Raw genomic sequence first — 14,626 nt, 5'->3', positions numbered from 1 at the left:
AGCTAAGATCATCTCCATGAATGTTGATCTTCATCTCTTCGTCTCAGGAAAGCCATTGAGCTTTGTTTAAATTCCTTCTCCCTGTGCTTCTGGCCCTCAAATTGCCTCTAGGCAAAAAGCTAGGATGACTGTAAGGCTTACATAATGTATTTCCCTTCTTTCAGGGAGTACAGCCCTGCACTATCTGTTGCCTAGTGTCTGAAACCAGTTGTTTAAATATTTCGTCCAATTTTCCAGTTTCTAGAGGATGGTACTCCATCATGGCTGAAAGAAGAATTCTTAAGTATTTTTAAAGAAAAGAAAACATTAGAAATGTTAACATAAAAGTAATTATAAAATGTATATATTGCCTGTGTAAACAATATGCTAATAGAATTTTTCACAAACATATAAAGCTGGATAATTATGAAAATGTAATAATTATAAGATATGTAAATGTAATTAAATTATGACATCTATTTTATTAAAATGCTTATGCAGAAAATAATTTAAATTTTAAGATGAATTAAATTTTAATTATGAACCAAGTAGAAAGTGTTTGGATCAATTTTAAGATTTATATAGAATATTGTAAAGCTGACTTTTGGATATATAGACTTTATTATATATTTTGACTCAAAATTATTTATGCTTCTAAGAGTGGTAGTATTTAATCTCATAATTTTCAATAATGCCTCCACATTTTTTATCATTAGTATCTGATTTATTTATTGATCTTTATTTTTTAAATTCATTATTTTAAAAGTAGTTCTCATCTTTTCTCTCTCATAGCAATATTGCCAACTGAAGTAATTTATTTAATGTCATTCCATAAACGAAACCATAAAATTTGAAATTCAGCTAGAGATGTACGCAAGATTTCTGAATGTTAGTTAATTGAAAGTGTGATTTTAATATTTAAAACAGGATTTGAAAAATTTCTAAGAAAAAATTCAGAGAAATAGAAAAGAATAACATTGATCAGATTTGTGTATAAAATTGCTCTGCCTCCTGTATGTGCATGTAATAGCATGTGTAACTATTTTTTTACTTGGTTCCTTCCTACTGTACTATGTATGAGCTCATATGAGGCATGGATTATTTTTCTACTTATCTTTATCCAACACTTACTCAGTGTCTATCTAGTCTTGACAACCATTCAGTAAATATTTATGAATGAAGAAAAATGTAGCTGAATTTTGAAAATGAAAAGCCAACATAGTTTATTATTACTATTTTAAAGATGTTACAACAGGAATTGGGCAATTTCCATTAATGACAATGTGTTTGATCTTTTATGATTGAACTATGGTACTAGTATCTTATGATTGACTCAGTGTTTCTTATTTGCCTTTAATTTATCATTTAAAAATAGGAAGTGAAGGCTCATTTCTTGTGAAAAAGAAATCAAATTCAATTAGCGTAGGAGAATTTTACAGAGATCCTGCCTTGCAGCGTTGCTCACCAAATTTGCAAAGGCATTCCAATTCATTGGTAAGTTAAATTGTGACTGTGTTGTGTGTTTTGTTACTGACATTCTCTTGATAACTGAAATCATATGCCAAAGCTAAGAACTATTGGTGCAAAAATTCTCTGATGTATAAAAACTTTATATACAGAATATATATATATATACTGTTTTATATATATAAAATAGTATTTACATAAAATAGTATATATATACTATTATATTATGAATGAAGAAAAATGTAGCTGAATTTTGAAAATGAAAAATATATATAGTATATATATATACATACTATTTTATGTAAATACTATTTTATATTATATGTACTATTTTATGTAATACATATACTATACTAACATATATGTATATATACTCTTTTAAATTTACAATTGTACATTTTGAGTATGTTTAGGATATACATTTATTAAGTACACTTTAAAATGGTTTTATCCTTTTTTTTTTTCAGAGCTTCCTGTCTGTGGTGCCCAGGCTAGGTCTCTGTCTTTTGGTGTGGCTGGTCCCATAAATATTTTAGCTAGAAATCTTTTAGTGATTCCTAAAGAAACCATATAGAAAATTTTCTCCTTGCTCCAAAAAATGACAAAAGTGATTTAGTATAAATGTCTATTTGTTTAATAGGGACCCATTTTCGATCATGAAGATTTACTGAAGCAAAAAAGAAAAATATTGTCCTCAGATGATTCACTCAGTAAGTATTTGAAAGTAATCATAAGTAAATAGATATTTTGAGTAGAATACAGTATTTGTTAAAGTTCTTCTAATTGTTCAAATTTTCTTGGAGCCAGTTTCATCTTATTTAACCTTCAAATTATGTTTACCTAATGATTCCCGAGACTAGGAAAATAAAATACAATTATAGATTTAAAAATTTACCTTTTATGATGTTATATAGGACACTTTTATCTTTTTTACTATTTTTCTGAAATGTAAATAATACCTTCACCAATGCTACTCTTCATCCTTTACTCCAGGTCTGGTTTGTTTTTTTAATTTATTTTTATTTTTTATGTTGCTAATACCACTTGGTTAAATATTTATTATTTACTGTCCATTTTTGCCACTGGAATGTAAGTTTAATTGTTTGATTCTCTACTGAATTTCCAGGGCCCTAAAGAGAGCTTGACACTAGGAGGTGATTGATAAACACTTACCAAATTAAATTACTTGCTTTTATGTTCATTTTTTGTTTGTTTTTGACAAAAAGGGTCATCAAAACTTCCATCCCATATGAGGCATTCAGAAAGCACTTCTTCCCTGGCTTCTGAGAGAGAATATATTACATCATTAGACCTTTCAGCAAATGAACTAAGAGATATTGATGCCCTGAGCCAGAAATGCTGTATAAGTGGTCATTTGGAGCATCTTGAAAAACTGGAGCTTCACCAGAATGCACTCACGAGCTTTCCACAACAACTATGTGAAGTAAATTTAATTTATCCTTATAACTCTCAGGGTATTTGAAGAGCTTTTGCATTTACATCTAATTTTCAGGGTTAAATCTTTATAGAGAAGGTTTTACTTTTGTGTCATTGTACAGTAATTCCTCCCATTCTTCTAGTTTGCACATATGTATTATAGTCTGTATGGTTCAGAAACGTCTTTGAGGACAGGCAATGGAAATGGAGATCTGACTAAAAAGGAATTCTAGGTTCTGTCCTGATGATACATGCTACGTATTAAAGTCTATCATGTCTATGTGTTTATTATGCCTTCAATTATTTAACTCTAATAAGACAAACTGTTTAGGTAGACTAGAATTAGATCTGGTTTGGTGGTATTGGCTCTGGCTCAGCTACCAACTGTGTGATAGTAAGAACATGTCACTCCAACTGCTCTAAGCCTTCATTTCTTCATCCGCAAAATAAAGAGGCGCAACTCAACTACCCCTCAAGTGTTTACTGAGTTTTAAGATTATGTGTAACTTAAAAGTTGATATTTTGCTCAAAGTTTTCATTTCATAAAAATTAAAGTGTAAAATAGTCTCTGAATATTGATTTTGTTCATTTTTATATACTATGGATCAGAAGTCAAAGATGTTATACTGACAAATTAAAATAATCTTAATACAAATGTTTAAATTACTAAACTGATTTCTTTGAATTGTAAAGTTTGATAAAAGTTATACTTGTTTTTTAAAAAACTAGATTTGTTGAAAATACATTTTCCATTTTCTAACCTATAAAATTTACCATAATTTTGAGACATTTTAAAAGCAACAGTGCATGATTTTTGAATATATTTAAGTGGTATCCTTCTCCTAAAGTTTGTATATTTGAAGAGAGAGAAAGGCTTGCTATTCCCATAATACGATTAGGAATTGCTTAAAAATAGAAAATAGAGATTTGAAACAAAAAGTACCACAAGAAGAAGTTCTAAAATGAGACTATTATATATAGTGACTTTCTTTTATGGTTAAATCTTATTTATATTGAAATGTATAATAATTTTTAAAAGCTAACATTTAAAAATGTATTCCCAGGATTATGTCATACTACTTATTCATTAAATCATTAGTTCAAGTATTTGTTGAGGTCTGTTCTGCTTCCATTTTTACTTGTTGCAAGAATCATTTAGAAAAAAGATGAATTAAGCTCTAAACCTTATTTTTGTGGCCCTGCTTTTAACAGTCTACCTGCTATATTTTTCCTGGCTTTATACTTTTTATAGCAGAGATGGTATGGCCAGTCAGTATACTGAAGATTTCTTGTGAATTGTGTTTTCAATTTTTGGAAAATTTAAACCAAAAATTCTTAATGGTTCTAATTACCAGAGGTATGGAAGGAAGAAATATTAGCTAAACTTAAGTTTCTCAGGTGGTTCATTTTAGAATTTTAAAATATTGTCTTTCCAGACTCTGAAGTGTTTGACACATTTGGACTTGCACAGTAATAAATTTACATCATTTCCCTCCTACTTGTTGAAAATGAACTGTATTACCAACCTTGACATCTCTCGAAATGACATTGGACCCTCAGTAGTTCTGGATCCTGTGGTGAAGTGTGCAACCTTGAAACAGTTTAACCTGTCATATAATCAGCTGTCTTCTGTTCCTGAGAACCTTGGCGATGCGGTGGAGAAACTGGAACAGCTCATTTTAGAAGGGTAAGAAAGAGGTTCATTAAAGACAAAAGGGTTGGCTTACACTGAAGTTTCATAAGATTGGCAAAATATGCTGATGTTATTTCAATAGTAACGAGTTTCAAACAGTAATATGATAAAAGACTGCGGCAAACTAATATCGCAGCTTCTATCAATGGACTTAAATTTTTGCAACTAATTTTAAAATTAATAAATCTGCTTTGATGCTATTATTTGAAGGCAAATTATTTCAATATTTTTTCCTTAAAGCATATGAGTTAATGCAATTTAATCTTCATTTTGTCTTTTATGACTAGAAATAAAATATCAGGAATATGCTCCCCACTGAGCCTGAAGGAACTGAAAATTTTAAACCTTAGTAAAAACCACATTTCATCTCTATCAGAGGACTTTCTTGAGGCTTGTCCTAAAGTGGAGAGTTTCAGTGCCAGAATGAATTTTCTTGGTATGTATTCTGTATGAATCTTCCCCATACCATACTTTTGCGTATTATAAGATCAATCATATATATGCACATTTATGGTGGGGATTTAAAGGTATTATTTCAATTTAAATATTATGCTGAAGTTTCAAATATAAAGTTAACAGATTGGTAGTAAGAAGAAATGAGGTGTCAAGCCATGAACACATGGAGGAAACGTAAATGCACATTTGCATATCATTAAGTGAAAGAAGCCAATCTGAAAAGGCTATATACTATATGAGTGCAACTATAAGACATTCTAAAAACTATGGCAGAACTATGGGGACAGTAAAACAATCAGTGGTTGCCAGGAGTTTGGAGAGGGATGGATAGGTGGAGAACATGGAGTTTTTAGGACAATGGAACTATGCTGTGTGATACTGTAATGCGGGCACATGTCATTATACATTTATCAAGATCTATAGAAAGCACAACACAAAGAGTGAACTTTGTTGTAAACTATGGGCTTTAGTCAACAATAATGTATTACTATCAGCTCATCAATTATGCCAAATATACCAAACTATGCAAGTTGGTCATAACGGGGGAAAAAAAAATGTTTATTTGTGGAATGGTGGTGGTAAGGAGAAAAGGGATATATGGGAGCCTATACTTTACACTAAATTTTTCTGTAAACATAAAGCTGCTTAGAAAAAAGTCTACTTTTAAATATTGAAAAATTAAATTTAAATTAAATTTTTTAAATTGAAAATAATTTTAACAGGTTAGTACTGACATTGACCAAAGTGACAATATCTTGGGCTATAAATAGTCATTATGCTGTGGTTCCTTTTTGTCTACCGAACTAAAAATGCCTGATTTGGTTGAAGCAGTAATACTGAGTTTCCTACTCAAGCTTCTTCAGCAGTTTTTGGAGTATAATTACTATTATTACTGCTTTTTTAAAATAAATAAAATTAATTATTTAACAGTTTTCAAATTTGTAATGTTGATGTAAATGCACTGAATTCTTGCTTTGTGCAAGATATTACAATACAAAATACGATCATCTCTTTTATTAAAAGCCATGGAATAACCCTATGTGGAATACTCTTGGCAAGTCAAATGACAGGAGATTATGTTCATTTGTAGCTAATCTGAACATTCTAATATTAAAGGACAAAATACTTTTATAGCAATAAATGGAAACTCCTGTATTTTATCTTCCTTAATGGAGGCCGCGTGTACCTTGTCACCCATATGACTACTCTATACCTGTTTTGGTAAAATAATTTTTAATACTGTTTAAAAGCAAAATACAGTTTGACTACTTATTTTTGAATATTTTATTTTGTGGATGTGGTTTCATAGTGTCGCGGTTAGCATGTCTGCTTTACATGCAGAAGGTCCTGGGTTCACGCCCCAGTGGAGTCACAGTCTATGGTCTACGGCCATGCCACCCTGAACAAGCCCTGTGTCTGACCTCGGAAACTAAGCAGGATCAGGCCTGGTTAGTACTTAGATGGGAGACCACCTAGGAAGACCAGATGCTGTAGGCATAAATAATAATAATAAATAAATATTTTATTTTGTCAGAACTATCAGAAACTAAAATGATATAAACCATGTTAACTTGCATAGTATTTTCCTTTTTTTCTCCTTTTCTCTTACCCTCTTCTAATAGTGATCATTTTCTTACTATGAGCCTAAAACTCAGGATAGAATGATTCACTCAATAGTGAGCAAATCAAACCCAATCTCTGTCCTTAAGGAATGTGTAAAGTTCAGAAGACAGGCATTAAATAGTGATGGCACATCTTAATGTAATTCTATATAGTGCTAAATGCGGTGAGGAAAAGATTTCAGATACTACAGGAGTACCTTAAAGGAGATCTGATACAGATTGTGGAGGCAGGGAAATTGTCTCTGTGTCATGAAGTTTAAGTTAGGTCTGAAAAAAAGAGCATTCGAAAGGACCCTGAGGCTTGGGTATAGTCAATATCCATCTTAACTAAATCTCACAAAAATCCTGTAGGGTAAGACAGGTATGATCTATGCTTGACTAATTGATGAAATTGAAGCACTGAGATTTTTGTGTAACATATTAAAGGCATAGAACTAATTAGCTTGTTTCGAAACTATCCAAGTTAAAAAATCTGTTTGCTTTTTACTATGCAACTTTAATAGTTTTAAAAGTGATCTTATCTTTGGGAAGATGCTCTATGGAGGTGATACCCGAGTAGGGCTAGTAACCATTAAAAATAATCTCATGTGAAATTAAGTTTCAGTTCTTTGATTTTATTAGCATTTTCCATACAGCATCTGAACCTCAAGACTCTTAATTCTTAAACGAAGAAACATTTCTACTAACTTACTTTGTCACAGATAGATATTTTTTGGACAGAAGTGAGGTGTAGCCTAGCATGCACCTTTTTACTTCTCAGGAAGATAGCTTCTAGCAGTGGCTTGGAACATTTTGACCCTTGAAGGTTTTCTAGATTAAGCATAATCCATATTTTTAACCTTGAAAATGCTAAGAAATAATTTCTCAAGCCACTTTCATAGTACCATAGATTTTAAGATCTCTAGAGAACCTCAGAATTTAACTGGTCTAGCAGCACTATTTTACAGATGAGAAAATAGGCTGTATGATTTGCGCAGTTTCCAGAATTCTGTTCCACAGACAAAATTTTATTCCTTGGAGGACTTCATACTGTATTTCCATCTTGGAAAAATTTATAACATATGCCAGAATATTGAGAACTCTGAGATATTTCACTTCGTTGTACCTAATGTTCCCCAATCTTTAAGATCACATGATGAAAGAATACTTTTATTAAGTAACATCTATTATTATTTCATAGAACACTCTTTATGGGATAGTACTATAAATAATTTTTATCTTTATATTATATTGTGCATTAGTTTTCAAAAGTTTGTTATAGTTACTTAAGAGCAATTTGAATTATTCTAAAATATACTTCACAAATAGTATCACACATAATTTGAAATGAATATTCTATAAAGTTTTAGTTTGTATAGATGTTGGACAGATGAATTTATATTTAGACAGTTGTTTAACTTTCAGATTAAAGAATTCTTATAAATATGGTGTATTGTTTTAATGTTTGGTGTAGTATTATCACCTTATTTTAAAAGTAGTGGGTTTTTTTTTATTGTCAGCATGAGAATAAAAATTAAATAGACAAGTCATTGATAGCTGTTCTTGTAGACTATAATGGAAATTTAGTTAAAATTATTAAAATGTCCCTTATCTCATTTTTATTTTCTTTTAGCTGCTATGCCTTTTTTGCCTTCTTCTATGACAAGTGTAAAATTATCTCAAAACAGATTCACATGTGTTCCAGAAGCAATTTTAAATCTTCCACAGTAAGTTTATTATTTTACTTTTAAAACCACATGAGCTGGAACAGAACTTTCAGAAACATGTTTTTGATTTAGGAGTATAAATGCAATTGCTTTCTAAACCTACTCAGCTTAATGTTTTGAAATCTATGAATGTTTGACATTCTCTAGGCAAAAGACCCAAGTTGTTACTTGGATTTTTTAACTTTTATGTTAATTTAGTGTGCTATTGGGTCGAAACAATCTAAGATTATTTGTTACATTACTGTAATCAAATGAGACTGCACTGGCTATCATTTTAGCTTTTAAAATTTCACTTTTTCTCAGAGGTTGATATGTTGCTCAGACACTATTAACTTTGAACTTATACTTAAGTTATATTTGAGTGATATTTTTGGAAGATAAAGACAATTTATATAGCCCCAGGTATTTGGGGATATTTTTGGTTAATGTCAGTAAAAACAAATCTTTGTTAACTACGGATTCATGCGTTAATTAGATTTCGTATGTGTTTTCATTTTAAATACTATTATAATTGTGGTATACATTATAAACTAAATCCATAAGTGTATATATACAAATATATACATATATAGACAAATAATACTTAGTTATAATCTAGCCATAAAAGGTATCAGACAGGCATATAATAATTTAAATCTGGTTTTAGAATGTGTTAGATACTGTTCAATAGTGGATCATTTTGTTACTCTTCAGAATAATCTTATAAAATAGCTACTGTTATTATCTCCAATTTATAATGAGAACATTACTTCATTAGAGAGTTAAAGTAACTAGCCCAAAGTCACAGTTCCTAAACACTGGTGGTTCGACTTCAGACTCTCACCTTGCACAGACAGACACGTCTAGACTACAGATGGTCCTAAATTTTAAACATAATAAATTCCTGGCAGTGTGTTTGAAAGTCAGATCTTTAGGAAATCCGATTAGGAGATGCATGCCATAAAGAAGGTTTCTTTCCAGAGAACTAAGAATATTATCTAGTCCCTGATCACACTATACTTTTAGACACTATCTTCAGGCATACATTTCCAGCATTTTATTTGTATTTCTTCAAATTTATTCTTTTGTTTCACAAATAAGCATGCAGTTGGCCAGCTTAAGTCCCCATTGAGGCTAAGAGGCACTACTGTCATATGACCTGGTAATTCTTGAATTTGTCTCAATCACATTGTTAGACATGTATGTCTTATCTCTAATACAGTCAAATGAATTTTCTCGTTTTTATGCATTTTTATAAGATAACTAGGACAAAATCTAGTATCACTTTAAAACAGCAAAAATGTTGCCATGCAGACCTGAATCTTTGCCTAGCAGGCCATAATGGTTGTGTGAATTTGGAATTCATTCATCATGCTTTGAATATACTGGGTGAAAGAGTTCAGTATATAGTTGTAAAAGTCTGGGCAACCTTTCACATAGTCAAATACACCACAATCACTGACTGTCTTTATTCTTCCTACACACATACACTTATATGCTTTTCTGCTATTTTCTACAGACTTTGGGTAGCATGTTCTTGCATGAAAACAACCAATTTGTATTGAGGGCCTACTGTATGAAAGGCAGCATGTTCAGTGTTATGCTGTTTATCACATTGAGACAAACTGGTAAAAGGATATGCCCACGAATAATATTAATTAACTCTAGGAACTAACCTCTGAAGAATCCTCCCAGTAATGAGTGAAATTGAAAAAATATATGGGGGCCACATATTTGTAAATCTTGAATAGAAGCCAGGAATTTTAATGACCATTTTGCATTTGTTAATTATGACTTTTCACATATCATAAACATTGGTGAAACACTTGTTCTTTCTCTCATTCTGAAATTTACATTTTTATGTTTCTGAGGTAGGGAAATTAAGCCTAAATTTTGCTTTTAATGGTTCTTATTCATTTAAATGTTGTTCCTAGTGAAACATGCCTTCTTTCTAACCCATATATACCTATATGTACACACAAACACACATGTATACTTATATATAAATAATGTTAGTTTTAAAGTTATGTCTTATTCTGGTGAAAATTACCAGTGATGTTATGTCTTGTATTTTGGAAACACTCATTTGTTTTTTATTATGACATTGTATTGTTTTAGCTTGCGGTCCTTAGATATGAGCAGCAATGTTATTCAGTATCTGCCAAGTCCTGCCCACTGGAAATCTTCGAACTTAAGGGAACTCCTGTTTAGTCATAATCAGATCAGCATCTTGGACTTGAGTGAAAAAGCATATGCATGGTCTAGAGTAGAGAAACTACATCTTTCTCATAATAAACTGAAAGAGGTAAGGGGTCATCTTTATTTGTTTTAAATTATTGCCAATTTGAAAATATGCTTTTATAATTTGTATTATCACAAATTATCATTTAAAAATCTGTTATTTGATATTTTCTACTTTTTTGAATAAGATCTAACCTTATTCTGAAGTATATAGGAATATTAACAATGTTTAATTTCTTTAAAAGATCACTTTTTTGCTCCATTTTTAAATTATATGAATACATATATTTAATTGTTAATGTGTGTAGTGCTTTAAATGTGTCATTTAATCACTAAATCTCTGATCTGTTAACGGACTCTCAGATGCTCTACGTGTCTCAAGTTTTTGCCAAGTCATATGTAGCTTGTGATTTTCAGCTGATTTTCTTTCCTATGTTCTTAAATTTCTATACTCCTTCACCATACTACCCCTCACCCAATGAACCAGCCTTTTTTGCTTCACTCCATTTCCTATGTTACAGATCTGAAATTGATCATCCGTTCATCTCAGAAAAAAAAATTTGTTTTTGCCAAGTTCAAGCCTATTGTTTACAAAGGCCAAAAAGAATTAAGTGTCTGAAACTGAGGTTAATAATAACTGAATATTTTTTGGCACTTGATTTTTTGCCAGCAAATTAATGCTTCCTATTATTAAAGCAATGAATGAGTATTGCTTAAAATTTTGAAACAGAAGAAAAAAAAAAACTCCAACTAAGGTGCCACCTAAGGAATAAACATTTAGTCATGTGTTTTAAGAACATTAAGTTGTATATGTTTGTGATGATTAGATCTTTATAGTTTTAATGAAGAACATAGTGTGAGGGATCAGACTGAAACCACAGATGATTTGGGCATAGATAACTCTAAAGAACTTCTTTCAATGTCGTGAAGAGATGAAATGTTACCAAGGGAAAATGGGTTTTTAAAGATTATAAAGAGTAGATTGTTTTGGGTAAGTCCTTTATACTTATGTTTTTAAACATTTATAATGAAAACTGTGACAAGCCTTTAGAAAGTTTTAGAACTCTGTTGAAAAGCTGTGCAAGCTGCTGATGGGATCTCTGGTCCTTTCTCGTTTCTTATCAACGTCTTGTTTCTTGACAGTACTCATTTCTTCCTTCCCACCAACAGAATTTGACTTTTTTTTATTCCATTAAGATTCCTCCTGAGATTGGCTGTCTTGAAAATCTGACATCTCTTGATGTTAGTTGCAACTTGGAACTGAGATCCTTTCCCAATGAAATGGGAAAATTAAGCAAAATATGGGATCTTCCTTTGGATGAACTGCGTCTTAATTTTGATTTTAAACATGTAGGATGTAAAGCCAAAGACATCATAAGGTTAGATAATTTTATTTCCATTTGTTTTTATTAAGTTTGTTTGAGATTTCCTCTGTCTGTGACTTTAATGGATATATAGTTACTAAAATAGGAAAAAGCATACTATTTAAGGTTAATATACTATGTCATTTGCCTTTTATTTAATGAATGGGTTTATATGCTGCCACTGCAGAGCTTCAGTTCCTCCTAGCCAAGCTAATGTTGAGAGAATAACTTCTTTTCCTTATTATGCTTTTCACTAGAAATGGACTCTAAAAGGAAATTTTACTATTTGGTCTCTCTTTACCAGTTACACAATCTAAAGAAATATAGCAGAATATAATTTCTCAAGCTTCACTTCATATAGCAAATAGTTATCATATGTCTACTATGTCTTATAGCATACAATTACTAACTTCAATTTTGCCTATGAGAATGAGTAACCTACTCACCATGATCATTTTTGAAACCACCAAAACTTTCCATGTATCCCTCTTCCTGGTCTTTACACTTTACAAACTTCAAATATCTTTGATAATGGACTATATTTCATTCTTTGTTACTTTTTAAGCATTTTAATCTTGTTGTTACCTATGTATGAAATCATTTACTTACATTTTCACAAAATTACTCTTATCTATATTTATTTTGCAGTTTTCAGCTCAGTTATCACCTCTCATTGTATCCTTGACTATAATATCCACTAAGGCAAGGACCATGGCTGTGTTTACTTACTACCTGATTCTTGGCACAGAGCCAGGTGTACAATTAATAATTGTTGAGTTACCAGTGAACTTTATTTACCTAATTATCTTCTACTTAAATTTTCTTAAATTTACATTTAACTTTTTGTTTCTTTTTATGAGGAAATATTTCTGTCCTCCTGAGCTTGTTGTAATTTGAAAATAGTTTGTCACTAGCTATGCTAAACATGACTACCCCTTATCTTACAGAATTATTTCCCATGATTTTCCCTCCTGAAATTGGAAAATATGTTCATATGAAAAGTGATTCAATTCTTACTAAACATTTAGTAGAACTAGTTTTCAATGTATTATGTAATGTTATCAAACTATTGTATAACTAAATATTTTTAAATTGGTTTAACATTTTTAAAAATGTCAGGGACCTGGAGTGGTTTAGAAATTGCAGGCATCGTTTGCTTTTTTAAAAAAATGACTTTTTCAAAGAGTGGTGAATTCTTAATAATTATTTGTCTTTGAATCATTGATTTTCTTGTGAGTTGTCTGTGAGAAAATGGCCTGATTTCAATAGTAGCAGGTATAGATATGATCCATCAGATCTCATTTTCTAAAGTAACAGAGAAATTGAGAAAAGATATTATACCTTTTGTTCAGATATCAGGATTGTTGGTCAGAGACCTATCAGCTATGAGAATAGCTCAGTCAATATTTCCTAAAATTTACTTACGATTTATTTTGCTTCTATAATTTTAAACTGTGGTAACATTGTGACAGTTAAAAAATATCTTTTATATCTATTATATTTTTGAGAACATTTAAAATCTGTTAATTTAAAGGTGGTTTTGTTAGCCACTTAAAGAACTTCTAATTAGTTTCAATTATTTTTACATTAAAATGATTAGGAATAGCAGCATATTATCTTCTGGTATGTTTATATGTAGTAATTTATAATGTAACTGATATAATCTCACTTTCCATATGCATTATATATATGCTTACATGATATATGTGAATATATATTATATATACCATACGTGAATATGTACACACACACACATATATCATGTACCAAATATAACCTCACTATCAAGATTTAGTATAACAGTATGTGTATATACTCTATCTTGGTTCTCTGTCATATGAGATTTGTAAAACTTTACACTTTATAATTTTTAGGGTTTTATTGGTGTTGTTTAAAGAAATCCATGTGCGTACGTGTGTGTGTATGTGTGTGTGTGTATGTAAAATTCTAATTGGTAATGTAAATATATTTTCTCATTTTAAATATTTATGGTGATAGTGTAACATGTCGTTATATTCGATAGTGCCACCAGTCATTATCAACTACACTAACATCACTAACAAAATAAATGCATTAACAATGCACCGAAAGACATGTGCATTTTGGTTATATGAGCTATGCACTCTTTTGCATACCATATTTTAAAACAGTCTGATATTTAAAAGAATTCAATGCATATGAATTCTCCTAGATCTTAAATACACTGTTAAGCAGTTTGTTATTTTATTTTTGTCTTTCTAATACCAGGTTTCTTCAACAACGGTTAAAGAAGGCTGTGCCCTATAACCGAATGAAACTTATGATTGTGGGAAACACTGGGAGTGGTAAAACCACCTTATTGCAGCAATTAATGAAAACAAAGAAATCAGATCTTGGGATGCAAAGTGCCACAGTTGGCATAGACGTGAAAGACTGGCCTATCCAAATAAGGGGCAAAAAGAAGAAAGATCTCATTCTAAATGTATGGGATTTTGCAGGTATTTATTTTGCGAGAATTTTAAAATCTCATTTATCCTTTATTTAGAACAGGGATTTAAAAACTAAGTTTTATTTTCTAATACTAGAAAGAGACTGAGTGGATCCTATAGAATTATTCCGAAGCCATTTACTTCTAGTTTTATCCTTGCAACCAGAATGAAGAAGTGTATGGAGGGAAACATTAGAAACCAGTAGGTGCCAGCC

At 30.8% G+C, this 14,626-nt stretch overlaps 1 protein-coding gene across 2 annotated transcripts in view; it reads left to right on the top strand.

Annotated features, from left to right (window-relative positions):
* The window catches only part of LRRK2 (leucine rich repeat kinase 2), a 114,393-nt gene that overhangs the window by 51,681 nt on the left and 48,086 nt on the right, over positions 1-14,626 (top strand). For both annotated transcript variants that reach the window (XM_039882305.1, XM_039882306.1), the window contains 9 exons: positions 1,355-1,473; positions 2,087-2,156; positions 2,673-2,890; positions 4,320-4,570; positions 4,864-5,012; positions 8,267-8,360; positions 10,458-10,644; positions 11,778-11,959; positions 14,192-14,421. In XM_039882305.1, coding sequence (XP_039738239.1) covers positions 1,355-1,473; positions 2,087-2,156; positions 2,673-2,890; positions 4,320-4,570; positions 4,864-5,012; positions 8,267-8,360; positions 10,458-10,644; positions 11,778-11,959; positions 14,192-14,421 — 1,500 coding nt within the window. The remainder of the gene's footprint in view (positions 1-1,354; positions 1,474-2,086; positions 2,157-2,672; positions 2,891-4,319; positions 4,571-4,863; positions 5,013-8,266; positions 8,361-10,457; positions 10,645-11,777; positions 11,960-14,191; positions 14,422-14,626) is intronic.

The sequence above is a fragment of the Pteropus medius genome, unplaced genomic scaffold (genome assembly GCF_902729225.1).
Source record: "Pteropus medius unplaced genomic scaffold, Ma_sr-lr_union100, whole genome shotgun sequence".
NCBI classification, from domain to species: Eukaryota; Metazoa; Chordata; class Mammalia; order Chiroptera; family Pteropodidae; genus Pteropus; species Pteropus medius.
The sequence above is the reverse complement of the archived record's forward strand: the minus strand, read 5'-3'. Positions and strand labels throughout refer to the sequence as shown.